Source organism: Manis javanica, chromosome 1 (assembly GCF_040802235.1).
Source record: "Manis javanica isolate MJ-LG chromosome 1, MJ_LKY, whole genome shotgun sequence".
Taxonomy (NCBI): Eukaryota; Metazoa; Chordata; class Mammalia; order Pholidota; family Manidae; genus Manis; species Manis javanica.
In genome coordinates, this window is record NC_133156.1 from 52,459,492 (window position 1) to 52,478,221 (window position 18,730).

At 34.7% G+C, this 18,730-nt stretch overlaps 1 protein-coding gene across 3 annotated transcripts in view; it reads right to left on the reverse strand.

Annotated features, from left to right (window-relative positions):
- Nucleotides 1–18,730, reverse strand: part of UBTD2 (ubiquitin domain containing 2) — a 57,880-nt gene that overhangs the window by 13,756 nt on the left and 25,394 nt on the right. For 2 of the 3 annotated variants that reach the window (XM_036995106.2, XM_036995108.2), the window contains exon 2: nucleotides 7,507–7,743. In XM_036995106.2, the coding sequence (XP_036851001.1) occupies nucleotides 7,507–7,743 (237 nt within the window). Of the gene's footprint in view, nucleotides 1–7,506; nucleotides 7,744–12,612; nucleotides 12,715–18,730 lie in introns of all 3 variants that reach the window. The other variant, XM_036995107.2, reaches the window with a different exon arrangement.

Sequence of the window (18,730 nt, forward strand, 5' to 3'; positions counted from 1 at the left end):
AGTGTATGTATGTCAATAATACCTTAATAAAAAATTAAAAAGAAAAAAAAAAAGAAACCGACAGTCCAAAGGCAGGAGGACAGCACATTTGCCAGCACTGTTATCGACACGTCAAGGAACTGGAAGACGAGGCCGAAGAAAATGGTGACTGTCTCAATGCTGTGAGGACATCATGTAGTAACAAAATGGACACATTACTATCTCTGCCTCATCTGCCATCTGAGAGGAAATGTGCAAAAATTAGGGCTTAGTTAAAAGATGGAGAGTTTTGCTTAAGAAACCCTGTGTATTTAAACACAAAAGGGAAGGAACCACACAAAGGGAAGGTAGGGATTTTTCTACCTTTCCAAAACTACTTTTAGCTATATTTGCATTTGTAATACACAAAAGGCTTTAATCACCACCCACTGGCCACTGAGGGTGCAGTTAATTTACCAGTTCTTCACTAGTTCTAAAAAAGTTGTAGCCAGACTTGCTTACATCGCTCACCAAACATCCTCTATGGAAGGACTTTTTTCCTTCTCCTCACAAACCCATTGTAGGCCTTAAGTCCCAGCAGAGACAGATGGCCACCAGGATATATGACTGCCAGGGCATCACCTCCCCAGGTCAGGAAGCCCTGGTAGCTTCCTATGAAAGCTGCCAAGGCCCCACCTTCTGTTCTGATTTCATACATAATTATTTTTTATGTTGATTGTATTTGCCTTTCTATCTAGATGATTGGCTCATATGTTCTATTTCCCTTGGTCAACTGTTTTCTATGGCTGTTTTTAATTAGGCTTCAAAATATTTCACACAACTATAAAGACGGAACTAAATTATATGCCGAATAATAAAAACAGCTTTACTAAATGTCAGAAACTCTTTCACAAGCAGAGTTTCAGGTTTTAAAAAGATGTCTTTTTTCAAGTAGTGACTCTATTGCATCTTACTCTGCTGATGGACAGTGACTGTAATGGGGTATGTGGTGGAGACGTGATAATGGGGGGAATCTAATAACCACAATGTTGCTAATGTGATCGTATATTAATGATACCAAAATATCCCACACTGATATTAATGATACCAAAATATCCCACACTGATGGACAGTGACTGCAATGGGGTGTGGGGGGACTTGATAATATGGGTGAATGTTGTAACCACAATGTTGCTCATGGGAAACCTTCATAAGATTGTATATCAATGATACCTTAATAATAAATAAATAAATAGAAAGATGTTTTTCTAAGCATTCAAAGGCCTTAATGTTTATCCCTCTATGCTCACTCATGTAAGACTGCGTGTAGTTCAGTCTAAGGTTTTTTACCACTTGAGACTTGGATAGCTACATGAACAATTTTGTAAAGCTTAAAAATCAACTTCTGCATATTGAAACTTCTGGGGATACGAAATGTTATCTTAATAATGGTGATGGCTTCATAAGTATATACTGCCAGAGTTGATCAAACTCTACATTTTAAATATATTGTATAGCATACTTTATATACTTCAATATTGTTGAAAATTTTTTAATACTTAAAAATACTGAGAATCTGATATAGAACCTGCCTGCCCAAAGGAGTACAGTGTCCTAGATCTGCAAGGCTTGTCACACTGGAGGTCTCTTCCAAAGCCTGTGGCAATGTCATCTTTATTTCTGACGTCTCTTTTCCAACCCGCCCAGAAGGCATGAACTCGTACTTTTCAATAAACCTGGCTTCCTATGGTAAAAGGCGGCCTAAATATGTAACTGAGTTGGACACAGCTAAAAATGACAAGAACACAATTTTAATTTAGATCCTAATTTTGAACATATTTAGCCTGTTTCCTCAAGGATTATAGTACCTACCTCACAAAATTGTTATAAGGATTAAATAATGAAACACATAAAAAACTGCCTAGTTTATTTAATAAACTCATAAAAACCATTCAATAATGTTGGTTCCCTTCTCAAGTTTTAAATCTCAGAACCAGACTTACGGGGGAAGAGCTCAGCAACAGCAATATCACAAAGGATCAAAGTTTCATAAAGTTTGAGTCTACTGCTTTATGCATCATAGGGTTTTCTACAAACGTGAACCACAATAATGCCATAAGGGCCACCAAAACTACCCTTCATCCAGATATTATGAGCAGTCTTTCAGGACTAACAAAATACAGGCTCTCTCATGCAAACACTTGGCTGGGAATTATATTAAGCTTATATATTTGGCAGTTAGGCTTTAGCTATCTCTTCACACCTATAAGCAATTAAACTACAGCATTCAGAAGCACGAAGTCCACCATCTCTTCCAGAAAGTACAAGTGAAAAGTGGCTTAGCTCCTATGTATTGCTAAAGTCATATGATGGTTAGACCATGATTAAGAGCTTGTGTAACATTGTACCACATTTCTAAGGGGACAGTTGTTTTTAATTCCAGCTCCTTAAAAAGGACAGAGGAACAGCCCAGAAGCACTTGGACACCATGGTTTATTTAAAGCTGAACTGGCTTTATTTACAGAAACAGAAGACGGAGTAGTATGCTCCCTGGGACCATGTCAGAAACCTTGCTTTTACTCTACTCCCATGACCCAGAATGGCGAAGAAAGGAACTTTTCAGAGAAGCCTACTAACTCGGACACAACTGCCCCATGTCTCCCTCTGCTATTTTACAGCCTTTGTTGCTGTAACTGAAGAAAAAAGGTGACTGCTGTGGAGGAGTGGATACAGATTTACATTTTGTAACTCCATTTTTGTTTGAGAATAGAGAGGTAATTATTAATAGCATATTAAAAATATGGTTACTCAGTTATCAGATCCTTTATTAAGGCCCTGTTTCATTTCTAAACACAAAGGTCTTGTGAAAATCCTGTTTCCCATGTATGTACAATATTTCAATGCTTTTATTCCTGAGCTTTATGTTCATGAATTAACTTATCAATTCAGTTTATTTAACAACATATTATAGATAGCTTTAAAGGTACCAGAATTTATGGCCTGTTTTTTAATGGGCCTCTAACAAAGTTAAGGGAAATTGAAAAAAGTCTGCCACATACGAATTTCCTGCCTATCCATGTTTTAAGAGAATCCACTTGTTCCTCTTCAGTATATTAATAGGAGTATATAGTTTTAAAAGCATTCTACATAGTGTGGAAGAGACCTAAAATATGAGAAATGGAATTAACACTGAAGATTCCGTGTACAGTCTTTTACAAAAAACAGAAATATAATGACTTGATGACATCATTAAGCTGCTTTGTTACTGTCGGATCCAGGGCTTGAGTTCAAATCCCAATTCCATGACTTTTAACCTGTAAAAAATGACATAACTTCTCTGTGCTTCAGTTTTCTCATCTATTTAAATGGGGATTGTTGTAAATGATTACCACAGGCATGAAAATTTAACATCAATTTAAAACATGTTATTAGTATTTTTTATTCCTGATTCTCAATGTAGGTGTTCTTTTTATCATATCAACTCCCCATAGATAGAAATGCTCTATTTATATTATTTATAAATAGTGTCTTGGTGTTAAAACTTCTACTGCACTATACATAATTTTATTTATTCACATTTGATATATTTTAAGATCAGGAAAAGGGGCAGAATTCAGAACAACTCCTTTCCTATTATTTTGAAGGTGATTTAAAAAGTTAAGTTTTTAAATATTACCCTTTTCTACTTCCCAAATCCCTAAGTATGAAAAAAGAACAAAATAAGCAGGCCTTCAAAAGCATAGTGGAAGAACTGGCAATGTTTAGCCACAAGAAGAATAACACTGAAATTAAGTCTGTAAGTACGTGAGAAGTAAAGTGCTCAAATGACAGTCAGCAGCTACTGCCTATACAAGAACGGTTATGAGGGGAATTTTTACATTTGACTTGCAGGAAGATGTAAAACACTTAACTGTAAATGTTAAAGGAATACACAACAAACTTTCCAGAAAATTAGAAGGTTGGTAAACAGAGAAGGCAATTTTTAATATCCTTTTTAATCTTCTATATGATAATTCTAAAAAACTTTAATGCTCATCTTTACAAATAAACAGATACTGTTTCAGAGCAAGCTTTAACTGAAAACTGAATAGACACTATGGGCCAGACTCTGAAAAATAGAAATAACAGCCACCTATCAATCTTTCTGTTTATGCTAATTTGGGTAAGCTACATAATCTATAACCTGATTTCACTGGCAAAATACTGTATGTGGAGTGCTCTTAGAATTTTTCAGTAATGGCAAAATAGCAGTCAATTAGAAAAAGGAAATAAGCACTTTAAGAAATTTAAAACTATGAGTAAAAAATGTGTAAATCATGAAAAATAAAACTCTTATAGGGTGGGGAGACTGTGGAAGACATACCAGATATCAGAATCATCCAAGGAGCTCTTTTCACAATATACATGTCTGTATCATTCTCAACCTGTGTCATAATTCCCACAGTCAAAATATATGCACATATATAAAATTCCCAGTGGTTATTGACTCTTCTTATTGCTATCTGAGGATAGTGAACTGAAGATTGATCACTGATGTATGACAGAAGAAGATATGTAAAAAGTGCAGAATTATTTTGTGCTTGGACAGGCAGGAATATTATGAATGTGAACTGCTGACTGGAATTGAAACAAGAACATAATCACCAATGGAACCACTATCAGAAAAAGAAAGGAAGGCAGAAACATGGAAGAAGGTGTTTTTGTTGTTTCCTTAAAAAATAACTCAGAAAAGAAGGTAATTATCATTACATATACAAAAAGGCCATGGACAAATACATAATTTTTATGCACATAACACTGATACTAAATATAATTTAAGCCAAAAAGGGCACAATTCTTGCTTATTTTGAGCATACAATCTAAAATAGCAGACAATGCCACTTACATAACTACATAAATACACATTTACAGAGACATTTTCATATAGTTTTCAAATTTAATGAACTTTTTATAATATTTATATTGGGGAGACAATAAAAAGATTATGGGAAGAGAAGACACAAAGATGAAAACAAGGAATTAAGAGAGATGTGACTGAATTAAGTTTAGAAAAGAGTATACGCTTCAGGATCTCTTCAGATTGTCAACCTATGATCAGTTTAATTTTGTTACTGTAATACTGACAAAGATGATGAAAGGGGTGGGGATGAACCAAGAATGAGAGGACGTTAAACTAAGTCCTCACTGTTCTGGTGTCCAGTTAATAACTCTACCACTTAATTGTTGTTATTGAATTATCACAAATCTCAAAATTCCAGTAGGCATACAGCCAAAGGCAGAGTTCCCTAAAAGCCAAAGATGTTACCAGTAGACAATACATACTGAAAATTATCAAAATCTATAATTTATATATTATCACACTTAATCAATACAATCACCTATGGATAGGTAGTTATAACTCACATTTTACTGATGAGAGGATTGAAGTTTACAGAGAAGAAGTGATTTGCCCAAAGTCATATAACTGGAAGAATATGACAGAGGCCACAGTAAGGCTAGGTCTGATACCAAAGCCTGACCTATGCAGTATTTTAAACTCAAAATATGAAGTGCTGGGGATGTTTAGGGTGTAACACAACTAAATGTATCCAAAGTAAAATTTCAAATATGTAATCACACCAAAAAGATGTGACGAATTTCTACAATACCACTGAAGTGGTTAGCTGAATATAAAAAGCTAATTTATAAACTTACAGCGAGTTAAGAGTACAATACAACTCAAAAGTTCACCCAAGAAGTATTATTAATAAATTCCATATGTGAACAAGGGAATTCAATCAAGGGTACCAATGACAATAACATTAATACCCGGATTGTTATTACAGGCTCAGGCATGCAACAGGGCTACTTTGCCTCCATAAACTTATAAATGAGGCCACAATTTATAGAACACAATCTGATACCCTTATAGGAAACTATGGCAAGTATAAAGTAAGGAAATCAAAGTTCCAAGATTCTGGATCTCAGGCTTCTAAATTAAGACAACACAGATAAACAACTCCTCTAGTCCTCCCCAACCCCCAACTTGCAGGGCTATACAAATACAAATATATTCTGCTTAAAAAGTACAGAATATAAGCATTAAAAGAGAAGAGTGAGAAAACTGATTATAAAGGAAGGCCTTTCCCTTTATATTATATAAAGGTAGTATATGAAGATAAACTACAGAATTGAAAAAGGTAATAGAGCAAGATGAAGTCCACTCCCAATCATGTAAGAAGTAAATAATTCAGACTATCCATGAAAATAGGGACTGAAGAGTCATGAAATGGCTTTCTATTATAAATTTTTCAAATGTAGGAGGGATCATTTTTATACCTGTGTAGAAAAAGTAATCTATATACTGTGGGTACTCAGCATCATTAACACAAGGCCATGTTAATAAGCTTTCATAATAAAGAACAGGACAGCCATGGATCATATGTTTTAAAAAGTTTCTTAGAAGCACAACTCATTCAGAAAATTGATATTTGATAACAATGCAAAGGAATATAGGCAATTATAAATGGAGCTAAAGAGACAACTTAGAAAAACATTAACTTGAAATGGTGAAAGAAAAAATAAATTTATAATATAGTAATCAAAAGAAGAATGTAATACAAAGTTAACACCTCAATCTCAGTATAACATGAAAATCTTTTATGTGTTTCTAATCAAGGAGACCAAGCAGAAATATGTGCATGGATCTAGTGTATGTATGTCCCTGCAAACATTCAAAGCTTATAGGTCCATAGTCACATTCCTAAGCAAAGGAGAGAGGTTTTTAATAATACCCAGGTCTACAATCATAGAAAACTGTCCTGAAGAGTACGTGAGACCAACTTCTAAGTTCAGGTTAGCTCATTAGGCTTGATGAGAAAGGTTAATGACTTTTTTAAAGGAAAGTTAAAGGAGCATCCACTGAGTCTCTGTAACTTCTGTGATCTAAGTTTAAGACTACCTCTCTAGTGCTGGTAGGAAGCCAGTGAAGGAGCTCTAAGAGACTTGGACGTGCAACAAGTGTTGTCTGTTTTGAGTTTTAAAATATTTAAATATATATATATTTAAATATATATAGAGAGAGATTTTTAATATTTAAATATATTTAAATATAATAAATTTAAATATAATAATTTATTATTATATTTAAATAAAATTTTAAATAAAAATTAAATAAAAATTTAAATAAATATTTAAATAAATTTAAATATAATAAAAATATTAATAAATATAATAATATTTAAATATATTTAAATATATAAAAATATTTAAATATAAAAATATTTAAATATATATATATTTAAATATATATATACATAGAGAGAGAGAGAGAGAGAGAGAGAGAGATAGCTATAGATATAGATATAAATACACACTCTTATATATATTACACAAACTAAATCTATCTCCAGCTTGAAAGACATACAAAGAACTACCTCTTCACTACATTAAAAAAAAAAAAAAGGATTAGTTCATAGCAAGAAAAATGAATAAACTTTTTGGATCTGGCTTCTTGCTATCTGAATGGAGCTGTGTACCCGCTTTGTCCCTGAGGACCACCAAACCTACCATGTGGTAATGTTATGTTTGCACCATCAATGATCGCTTGTGCCAGTTCATGATCGTTGCTCTCAAAAGCATGTGCTGCAGCCTTCAAGGCATCCCAAATCTCTTTACGGCCTTCAAAAGCTGGTGCGGTATCCCAAAATTCATCCCTCTTGCTGCGCAGTTGTCCATCTGTCATGGGATAATCGCTTTTCCATTTGGGTTTCTCCTTTTTCAACGGCTGGTTACGACCTAAAGCAACTGAGAAGAAAAAAGGCTAACATCAAAACCAGAATTTACAGAACATGTGTTAAAATTATCTGGTCATTCTTCTTTCATCAAAATTATAGCTAGGAGTTTGCCTACTAGCTAATTCTCACATTCTGAAATTCCCCTAACCAATTTTAGAACTACAAAAACAGAGACATTAGGTGGCTTTATCCAAAACTTCCAGTGACAGGTTAGTAGCTCTTTTCCATACAGTAGACCTTCCATAAAGCGTTCTTAAAATTACCTAAAAAAAATCATAATGAGTGTTTCATCAGACAATAATGGCAGGATCCAAAACGAGCAAAGGGATGCTATAACAAAGAGGTGACATACTAGGAAAAATGAAATGGCAACAATAGTTTGACTCTCAGAACCCTTGAACATCCCACATAGGAAAAAGACAGCTTTATGGTGTCCAGAGAAAGAATAGCCAAACCACCAGTTCCACGAGGAAAGCTGACTACAGGATGCATCCTCTAGCATCCCCTCTGGACTTCAGTTAAGGAACTGTAAATGCCTTTCTCTGAAATTCATACAGCAGCTAATTTAGACAAGGATGCAGAAGAGGGGCAGAATCTGTGCTTCAGTCCTTGGAGGAAATAGGACAGGAACAGTTGATCTTTGATACTGGGCCAAGGGAGATGCTCCCAGCTACAAGCAGAACTACAACACCCTACTGCAGTTTTAATCCAAGAAGAGAAGAAAAAAGAGGGCAAGAGACCACTCCTTTTTTGCCCCAAGAGGCAACATAGCTCCATAGAGAATATTACACAGTAGTAGTGCTAGAACAGGTCCAATGCAGCTACTTTGCACCCAGAGCCTGGCCTCTGATCATTGATCTCATACTGACATTTGGAGCCATTCTCACCTTACACAGTTACATAGGTAAGAAATAGTTTGATAGATGGAAAAATAGGTAAAAAGAAAACTGAAGCTTGATGGAGTGTTGGGTAAGAGTGGGTGGGAAATAAAATGACAGAACAGGTGGGAAGGAGAGGGTGTGTGTCAAAATTCAACATTCTATATTTAATTGCAGGAAGAATACTAATTTAAAAGAATTTTTTCTCAAAATGGTTCTAAAGAAGTCATGAAATTAACTACTCCCTCACTGGCCCAGAAGCAAATGAAATTTGGGCTATTCATAGCAGAAACAAAACAATTACTCCAGCCCCAGGACAATTTCTATACCCTGTATCAGAATATGTCCCAGATGGCAGGACCAACTAATGCTAGAAGGCGTTATCTGGTTTGACACTTAGATTAAACCACACTCTCTTTACCCAATCTGGACACTTTATATCAAAGAAGCACATGTCAGGTCTTATCCTTTCATCTTCAGAGTGGCACACAATGCCACTGCCAGCTATTTTTTTTCCCTAAAACATTAAGTATTTTGACTCACTGTACTTTTGGGCCTCCTCCTTGCTCATCCTAGTGAAATGCAAACCAGATGAATTCTAAAAGGGTATAGACATAAAAGTGGGAAAATTGTCTATTTAGGAGTAGAACCTAAGTCTCCTTATTTAATTAACAAATATTTACTAAGTGTCCACTAAGGCTAACACAACACTATCGATGTGCATATTAGGTTTAATTTAATGTGAGAAACACATCTATACTAATAACCTTTCCCTGAGTCTTTCAAATAATACAAGTAAATACATACAGAGTATTATTCTCCAAAAGGTGTTCACAATATGTCAGATAATCACAATCCACCCCCTAATTCCACCAACAAAGTAAATTTTATTTTCTGCTACATTAACCTTTAGCTGAATTAGAAATAATTTGGGGACAACATTCAGTATTAGTTTACTAAGCAGGGAGTGGAAGGCAGGACATGATAGGTAGGTAAATACCTATTTGAACAGATACCTGTTAAATATTCAACTAAGTATTATTCAAATAGTTACCTACTCATTATTCAAATAAGCAATCTATTTGAATAAAGTCTGGGGTCTTCCTGAGTAGTTTCAGAGAACTGCCCAGACTCTTGTGTGTTAATGTTTTAGAAAGATAACTTGGTACAATTCTTTCACTGTGAAAGAATCACAAGGGAAACACAGCAACAAAACCTCCACAATTCCAGTACTTAAAACCAAAAAAACTGAAAAAGGCCCTCAAACAGAAGACCCCAAAAGAAAAACAATCTCATAATAAAAGAAGAAAATACTTTGGAAAAAGCAGAGGCACCTTCCTTACAAATATGAATTAGCATTATTTCACCTCCTCCATCTGTAGAAAGCCTACAAACAAGTCCCATAAAAAGGATAGATACATTGTGCTGCTTAAGAATAATCATCACTTCAAATTCATTTTCAAATCTATATGCTGTCAAAAGTTTCAAAGTAATTACTTTGTGCAAAAGTAAGACAAAGTAAATGCTTTTGACTTGTGAAGTAAGCCTACTTTTATCTGTCTATCTCTTATTTTTTTACTCTATCACAAACATGTAACAGGATATTAATGTGAGAAACACATCTATACTAATGACCTTATCCAATGTCTGTTATTAAAATACTTAAAAGTCTCTGCAACATAAAATATTATTTTAGTGAAACCACTGAACAATGCAGAATTTTCACTATGAAATATGAGGTTAAAAGTTTCATTTTCAACTAAATGCAGTCTACTTTACCTTTATTAAATGAACTGGGAAAAAATGGACATTTAGCAAAAGCATTTAAGCTATGCTCTCAGTAAAACTTGAAAATATTTAGTTTTTTATGAGAATTTAGTATTTGTAAAGCATTTACAATAGTGATTAGTATACAATAAAACTATAAGTAAGTTAAGTAAAAATAAATTTGGAAGGACCACCATCAAGTCTTGAAACATTTCTGAAAAAAAACAAAAACACAGGCTTTCCTTTTTTCTTTTCATAATTTCTAAATACAACCTGACACTCTGGGAATTTAGCATAAAGTAATTCTTTAAAACAAAACCTGTTCTATGATTGTCATGGGCTTCCTGTGCATTTATCAGAGTACATTTTCTGGGAATTTGCTCACCAAATGCTTTGATTTTAGCTTATATCATAAACCTGTATCTCCGAAAATACTTGGACACAGAAATCTGCCTACCAATTTAGCAATTAAGTAGTTATGTTTGCATTAACTCAACCATTTTCAACCATAACAAAATAGAGGTAAAATATATATACTCAATCAGATTATATTTTATGCTCTGAACCTTTCAGATTTATCTGTTTCCCATATCATCTGATTCCTGATTCTGAGAGATAGATGCTCAGCATCATTTATATTTGGGACTAAGTACTATGCTCTAACAATGAATTTAAAGAAAGGAAACAGCTCTTAGTCCCCAAATATCTGTTTCTAAACTTCTTTAAATTGCCAGCAACCAACTGTAAGTTTTATTCCATGGCTTAACATATAAGAAACAAAAAATTAATAAAGAAATCTAATTTTTAAAAAAAGCAATTTATTTCAGAAAATACCTTTTTTCTATCAAGCCACATTAACTTTCAAAACTTTGCTAAAAACTCACCTTTTCAGAAGCCTCTTAATCATACTCACCCACTCCTTATCTTTCCTTGTAACCTTTCAATACTTGTTTCCATTCTGTGATAAATAGCTCTAACATGCAGGAAACCCAAGAAAGGTTTGCTTGTCAGGTATGAATAGCAGTAATTTTAAATATTATTACTCCACAACTGCATGCATTTTACAAAAAACTCATTTTGACATTTTACTGATAAAAAACAATCTCTAAAATAAAGTATATTTATAGTTGTTTTTCTGCTTTTGATTACTCTTTGAAAACTCTGATTTAATATCAGGACTCTTCAAATGAAGAAAGGAGAGGCCATAATGCATAGGTAAGGTAAATATCAAGATATGACTCAAATAATAGCTTCTACAGGTTGAAAGCTCAAAGCATCAGTTTCCCTAACAAAACAGCCCAAGGGAAAAAACTGAATAGGGATCACCATCAAAGGACAAAATGTTATTTCAAAGACTTCTGAAGACTTTAAGCAGCAAGGTCCTGTATTACATTGATGAGAATCTTAAGATCATGAAAATGAAAGGGTAATTTTTCTGTCATTCTAAAAGTTCAGAATAGATGCTACTGAACCCTTCTAAAACAGATTATTACAGCCTAAAAAGATACTTGTAAATTATTTTATTATCATATAAATTTAGAAGGTACTATATATACATACACACACACATATAAACTCAATATATATATTCCCTTTACCTAAGGCAAGTAACTGCCAAAATAAAAATATAGGGAGATCAAAATGCCTGAAATAAGATCATCAACATGCCAACAGCCAATACTATACCCGTATCTTCTCTACTGTCTGAGAATTCAGAGATGGAAGAGACCTTAGGGGGTACAAACCAACCTTACTATTTGACAGTAAGGAAAGTAAGACTTAATGAGAATAAGTGACTTGCTCAAGGTCAAAAAGAGGCAGAACTAGAACCCAGATGACTAGATTCAAAGTCCAGAGCTCTCTTTCCATTACAGCACTCCATGTGTTGCCTAGGCTAAGAAATGTGTTTTCTTTTACATATCGACAATAAAAGAGTTTCACTCTAAAAATAAACCATTAGTTGAGTTGGCTTTCTAAGTGGCACTGAGCCATCTTTCACAGGCCTCATTATGATCAATGAAACACCTCTGACTGGCCAAATAATAAAAAGCTTACCAACTAGCACCAGCTTCCCGACCACATCCAATTTACCACTTAATTAGTTTCTTTGGAAACACCATGCTCACCAAAGAGGAATCCTATAATAAGGGAGGAAGTAATGCCTTTTTTCTAGTCTGTCAGCTTCAACTTAGAAATATGCTTCATCAACATAAATACAAAGATGAAATAAAGACCTGATTAGCCATATGAAGGCAGACATCACTTGAACACATGTACCACCGGAACTACAGAAGTCTTTTAGGCCGAATGAAATGATAACAGATGGAAATCTGAACCTATACAAAGCAATGAGAACAACAGGAATAGTTAACTACATGGAAAAATATAAAAGACATTTAAAACTATTATTCAAATCTCCTTAAAAATACTTAAGTGATATCACCAGCAAAAGTATAATAAAGATCTCTGAAAAATCTCCTTCATAAATGCAATGCAAACACTAGCAATAAATGTCAAAATAAACTTTCTCAGTACTCTGGAAATTAACCAAAGACCTACAGCAATGAAGGGAGCATTTATTCTTTTTTATTCAAGAAAAGCAGTTTAATTTTGGTAAAAACCTTTATTGAGTTGTGGTGTTTCACCATGACCTAGTTCTAATCCCCTTTCCCTAGCTCCAGGGTAGTCTTGAAAATCAACAGACAGCAACAACAGTGGAAGCCACCAGCCCAACAGCCACCAGGAAGGGTCAGAACAGGGTTGGAGCTTTTTAAAAGCCCCATTTGCAAAGAAATGTCATTTTCTGGCCTATGAGAAGTTCTCTAGAAAATACTACTCATAAGGCTTGTCTTTATTTAACCTTAGAGCTCTCCGAGGGTGAACAGCCTTTCCTAGGGGCATCTGTCAAAAACAATCAGCAACCATTGTTTAACATTGCACCTGCATGAAGCAGTGAAACATCTGAGGCGCCTAAGTTAATCAAAGCTGAGGAATGAGATATCCAGAAAAACTCTGACCTATTTCTGGGAATCTAAAAGGTTATACACATGCATATGACTGAGCATACCCAGGGATGTGCACATGTTCAGGGAAAACCAGGGAAGGTCCTAAGCTTTCACTTCTGACTGATAATATTGGGGCTCTGTACAGGCAGGGAGTAAAAAATAAGTCTGAGTTTTGAAGGTATGGCTCAATATGAAAACATAGCCACTCAGCAAGGGAGACTTACTGGTTCTAAGCTTTTAAGAAAACCTGTTCAAAATATAAAAAGAACTCACACACATCAACACCCAAAAAGCAAGTAACCCTATCAAAAAATGGGCAGAGGATATGAACAATTTTCCAAAGAAGAAATTTAGATGGCCAACAGGCACATGAAAAGATGCTCCACATAGCTAATTATCTGGGAAATGCAAATTAAAACCACAATGACATATCATCTCACACCAGTTAGGATGGCCAACATAGAAAAGACTAGGAACAACAAATGCTGGTGAGGATGCAGAGAAAAGGGAACCCTCCTACACTGGTGGTGGGAATGTAAAGATGTGGTACACATACACAATAGAATACTACTCAGCCATAAGAAAACCAATCCTGCCATTTGCAGCAACATGGATGGACCTAGAGGGTATTATGCTCAGTGACATAAGCCCAGCAGAGAAAGACAAGTAACAAATTATTTCACTCATTTGTGGAGTGTAACAACGAAGCAAAACTGAAGGAACAAAACAGCAGCAGACTCACAGACTCCAAGAAGGGGCTAGCGGTTACCAAGAGGAGGGTTGGGGGAGGGTGGGTGGGGAGGGAGAAGGGGATTGAAGGGTATTATGATTAGTACACATGGTGTGGGGGATCACGGGGAAGACAGTGTAGCACAGAGAAGACAAGTAGTGACTCTGGGGCATCTTACTACACTGATGGACAGTGACTGCAATGGGTTATGGGGGGTACTTGATAATATAGGTGAATGCAGTAACCACAGTGTTTTTCAGGTGAAACCTTCATAAGAGTGTCTATCAATGATACCTTACTAAAAAAAAAAAAAAAGAAAACCTGTTCAATAATTCATTCACACTAAACTAAGCAGAAATGTCAATGGCCACACCTAACAAAGAATATAAACTTTACAGAATCAGTTCAGGAAAGTCAGTGAAACAAAAAGCAACAATATCAACAAAACCTGAGGGAGGTAGGGGAATCAGATTTTCAGATTTGCCATATATTATCTTAAGTGCCTTGTTTTCAACCAAAAGTTATAAGAAATGCAAAGAAACAAACTATGTCCACACACAGGAAAAGAAGTGGACAATAGGAACTGTCACTAAGAAAGTCTAGGCAATGGACTTACCAAAGATTTTAAATCAGCTATTTTAAATATATTCAAAGAACTAAAGGAAACAGTGGGTAAAGAACTAAAGTAACTAGAATTAAATTTCAATAAGGAGAAATTAGTTTATAAAATTATGGGGTTGAAAAGTACAATAACAAATGAAATATTCACTAGAGAGGCTCAATGGCAGAGTTGAACAGGCAGAAGAGTCTGTGAACATGAGGTAGGTTCACTGAAATGATCTAGTCTGAGGAAAAGAAAAAAATGAAGGAAAATGAAAAAACCCTCAAGAGATCTTGACAGTGGGGTGCCATCAAAATTACCAATATACACATAATGGGAGTACTAGAAGAAGGGAGAGAAAGAGGTAGAAAGAATACTAGAAGAAATATTGGTCCAAACCTCATATTCAGTTTACACATGCAAAAGCTCAACAAACTCAGAGATTCCCCACCTAGACATATTATAATTAAACTGCTGAAAGCCAAAGATAGAGAATCTTGAAAGAACGAGATGATATTCCTCATATACTAGGCAAAATGTTTAATAGCTGATTTCTCATCAGAAGTCATGGAGGCCAGCAGGCAGTGAGAGGACATATCCAAAGGAATGAGAGGAAGAGTGTGTCAACCAAGAATTCTATATCCAGCAAAAAGCATTCTCTGAAAATTAAGAAGTAAAACATTTCCCTGATTTTAATAAACAAACAAAAAACCCCAAAATAACTAAGAGGATTTGTTGCTAGTAGAACAGTTCTACAAAAAATACTATAGCATGGGCTCCCTTGTCCCCTCCTGGCCTGAGCCGGGAGCTCTGTCCTCTCGCCTTTTTTCTAAATAAAAGCCTCTGCCTTGCTCTCCTGAAAAAAAAAAAAAAAAATACTATAGGGAGTCCTTCAGACTGAAACAAAAGGCTTCTAGACAGTAACTTGAATACACATAAACAAAGAACATTCATAAAGGTAAATTTACATTTACAAATGCAAATTTATACAAGGTAAAAGCATATGTGTATTTTTAATTTGTAACTCTTTTTTTCTCCTACTTGATTTAAAAGACAATTGCAGCATAAAGCAATAATTATAAATTTGGGCATACAGTATATAAAAATGTATTTTGCACATCAATTAGCAGAAAGGAGAAGGGAGAGGATAGAGCTCTATAAAAGGTTTTATATGCTTTTGAAATTAGGTTTGTTTCAATTAGAACTAGACTGTTGTAAATTAAGATGTTAATTATAATTCCTAGAGCAACCACTAGGAAAATGACTCAAAAATATATAGTAAATTAAACAAGAGAATGAAAATTATACATTAATAAATACCCATTTGACACAAAAGAGGGCACTAATGGAGGAATGGAAGAAAAAAAGGAATAAGACATATAGCCAAAAAAAATAGCAAAATGGCAGGTATAAATCCTATCTTACTAGTAATTACATGAAATAGAAATATTAAACATTCCAATCAAAATGTTGAAATTTGCAGAATGGACCAAAAACCATGATCCAACTATATGCTGTTCACAAGAGACACTTTAGATTGAAAAACATATTTAAGTTGAAAGCAAAAAAGATATACCACATAAGCAGTCACCAAAAGAGAGCTGTAATGGTTATATTTATCTCAGACAAAACAGACATTAAGACAAAATTTTTTACTAGACTCAAAGAAGGACAGTTTACAATAAATGGGTCAATTCATACGCAAGACATAGCTATTATAAACATATGTGGATCTAAAAGCAGAGCCTCAGAATATATGAAGGAAATACTGACAGAAGAGAGAAATAGTTCTATAATAGAAACTTCAATACTCCTTTTTCAATAATGGATAGCTTATCCAGAAGAATATCATACTCGGTGAAAAAACTGAAAGCTTTCCCCTAAACCAAGAAGGCAACAAGGTAAGACCTAGGAAACTCTGCCTGTTTAAAGTGGGTGAGGGAAGAGAAGAGAAGGAGGAACAGTGGGGAGAGATCCTACAGCAATTAACAGTCAGTAACTAAAAAGTTTATTCTAACTTGTGGTGCTTCACCATACAATCAAGCAAAAAAAGGTCACTGTTGTTTGGGAATTCAAGTTTTTAGTTCAGATATGTTTGAACTACATAAGAGCATATATGAAAATGTCACTTAAATATCTGCACTGATGTAGAAAGGCACTACATACAGTGAAAAGAAACTAGTCTCACTTCAAACAAGGAATTCTATGAGGCATTCAGTTATCACTGTGCAAGATGGTATAACTATAAAGAGGCTGAAACAAATGCCACACCTAAAACCAGTTATGTATAATCACCATGTATTTACACAGATATAACCTGAGTAGACAGAGATTGATGAGGCATTGTAAGGCCAAGAAATACACTGAAGGGTACAATATTCCTACTGAAGAACCAAATTTTTCCTATTCAGAACAAGTCTTACAATGAAAAAAGAAAAGGGAAAGTGGGGAAAAAAAGAAAGAAGAAAAGCAGAGACAGGTATCAATTAATTTAAAAAGAAAAAAAAACATAAGGATAAATAAAAAAGCAATGGTATTGGGTACTTACAGAGGGTTAAGTGGGAACAGAATGGACGTAATGGGAGGATAGTTAAGAAGTATTAATGGGTAAGGCTAACACTTCTCTGAGTATACCTTTTTGCCAAGTTCTAACTTTTAGAACTATGTCAGTATCTGTGGGTAAAATTGTAACATTTCCAGAACATTTCGCCTGGCTTTAGTGCATTTGCATATCCTCAGGGGTGGAGAGAAGTTCAACTTCATATCCGGTAATTACCTGGGCAACCGAGGGCATGTCTGAACCAGAGCAGTTAAGGGAAGGGGCTGGTTTGCTTGCTTGCTGGCTTCTTCCCAAGCAGAGGAGAAAGACAGCTCAGGACTGCAGTTTGTGAGCAATCAACGAATTTTAAACTTTATTTCTCCCTTTGACTGATTTTGGTTTTCAGAGGTATTTTGCCCAGGGATTTCCTCTCCCCGGACTTACAGTACTCAAAAGTATCATACATACTCAAAAATAAAATCAGTAAGGGGGGAAAATAAAACTGGAATACAAACAGAAACAACTGAATCTAACTGTATTTCAAATAACATAAATACACTAAAAGGGCGTGTACCTAACTTAGGATACAGTAAATTTGTTAGTAATTTTACCCTTAGGCTAAAGACATAAAAAACTGTAAACAAATACTAAACTCTAGTTGGTATTTTGTTTTTCAAAATAAAATGAATTACCAATTCCAAAACTACTTTATGTATATTATTGGATTGAGTAAATAAATAATACTGCAGAAATTGGAAGTTAGTTTCTTCACTGTTAGAGAATTAAAAATACAGTTAGAGTGAAATTAAAGTTATCAGTATGAACTCAATGTTTTTAATATATAAAAAGATAAAAAGGTGTGAATATATATTCATTCATCCCCTAGGATATATAAGACATGTATCTTAAGATAAATATATGTATTTCCTAGCTCTTTCACTGTGAGGACCTACAGGCAATGACACTTCAGCAGCACCACATAACACCTGAAGTCTGTATCTTGACTTCTAATTACCATTCTCTACCAAAAGGAACTGGGACCCCTGGCTAATTCCTGGGCAGAGCTCTGACAGGTAAAATACAAGATGAGCTTGGCACATCTTGTTATGCCAGACCACAAAAAGTGCTCAAAGAATAATGAAAGCATGTCAACAGAACACAGAGGCCAGCTTGGAAGAGCTCCCACTGGCCATTCTGGTACAACTTGAGCATCAAAATAAATAACCGCAGTAACAGATTATACCCCACGGAAGAAAACAGAAAACTGTGAGTCCATACCAATAAAAGTAAGTAATAAATGGAGGAGACAAGAGAGCTTTCTTACATTAAATGCTAGTTAATAAGCATAAAATAAATGATGTAATTAAAACAATCACCATTTGAGAACCAGCACAATTATTTCAGACAAGAATTATCAATGGACGCTAAAACTAGTGCCTGTTTAGAAACAAAATATTTACGTAAACTCTATCTTCCT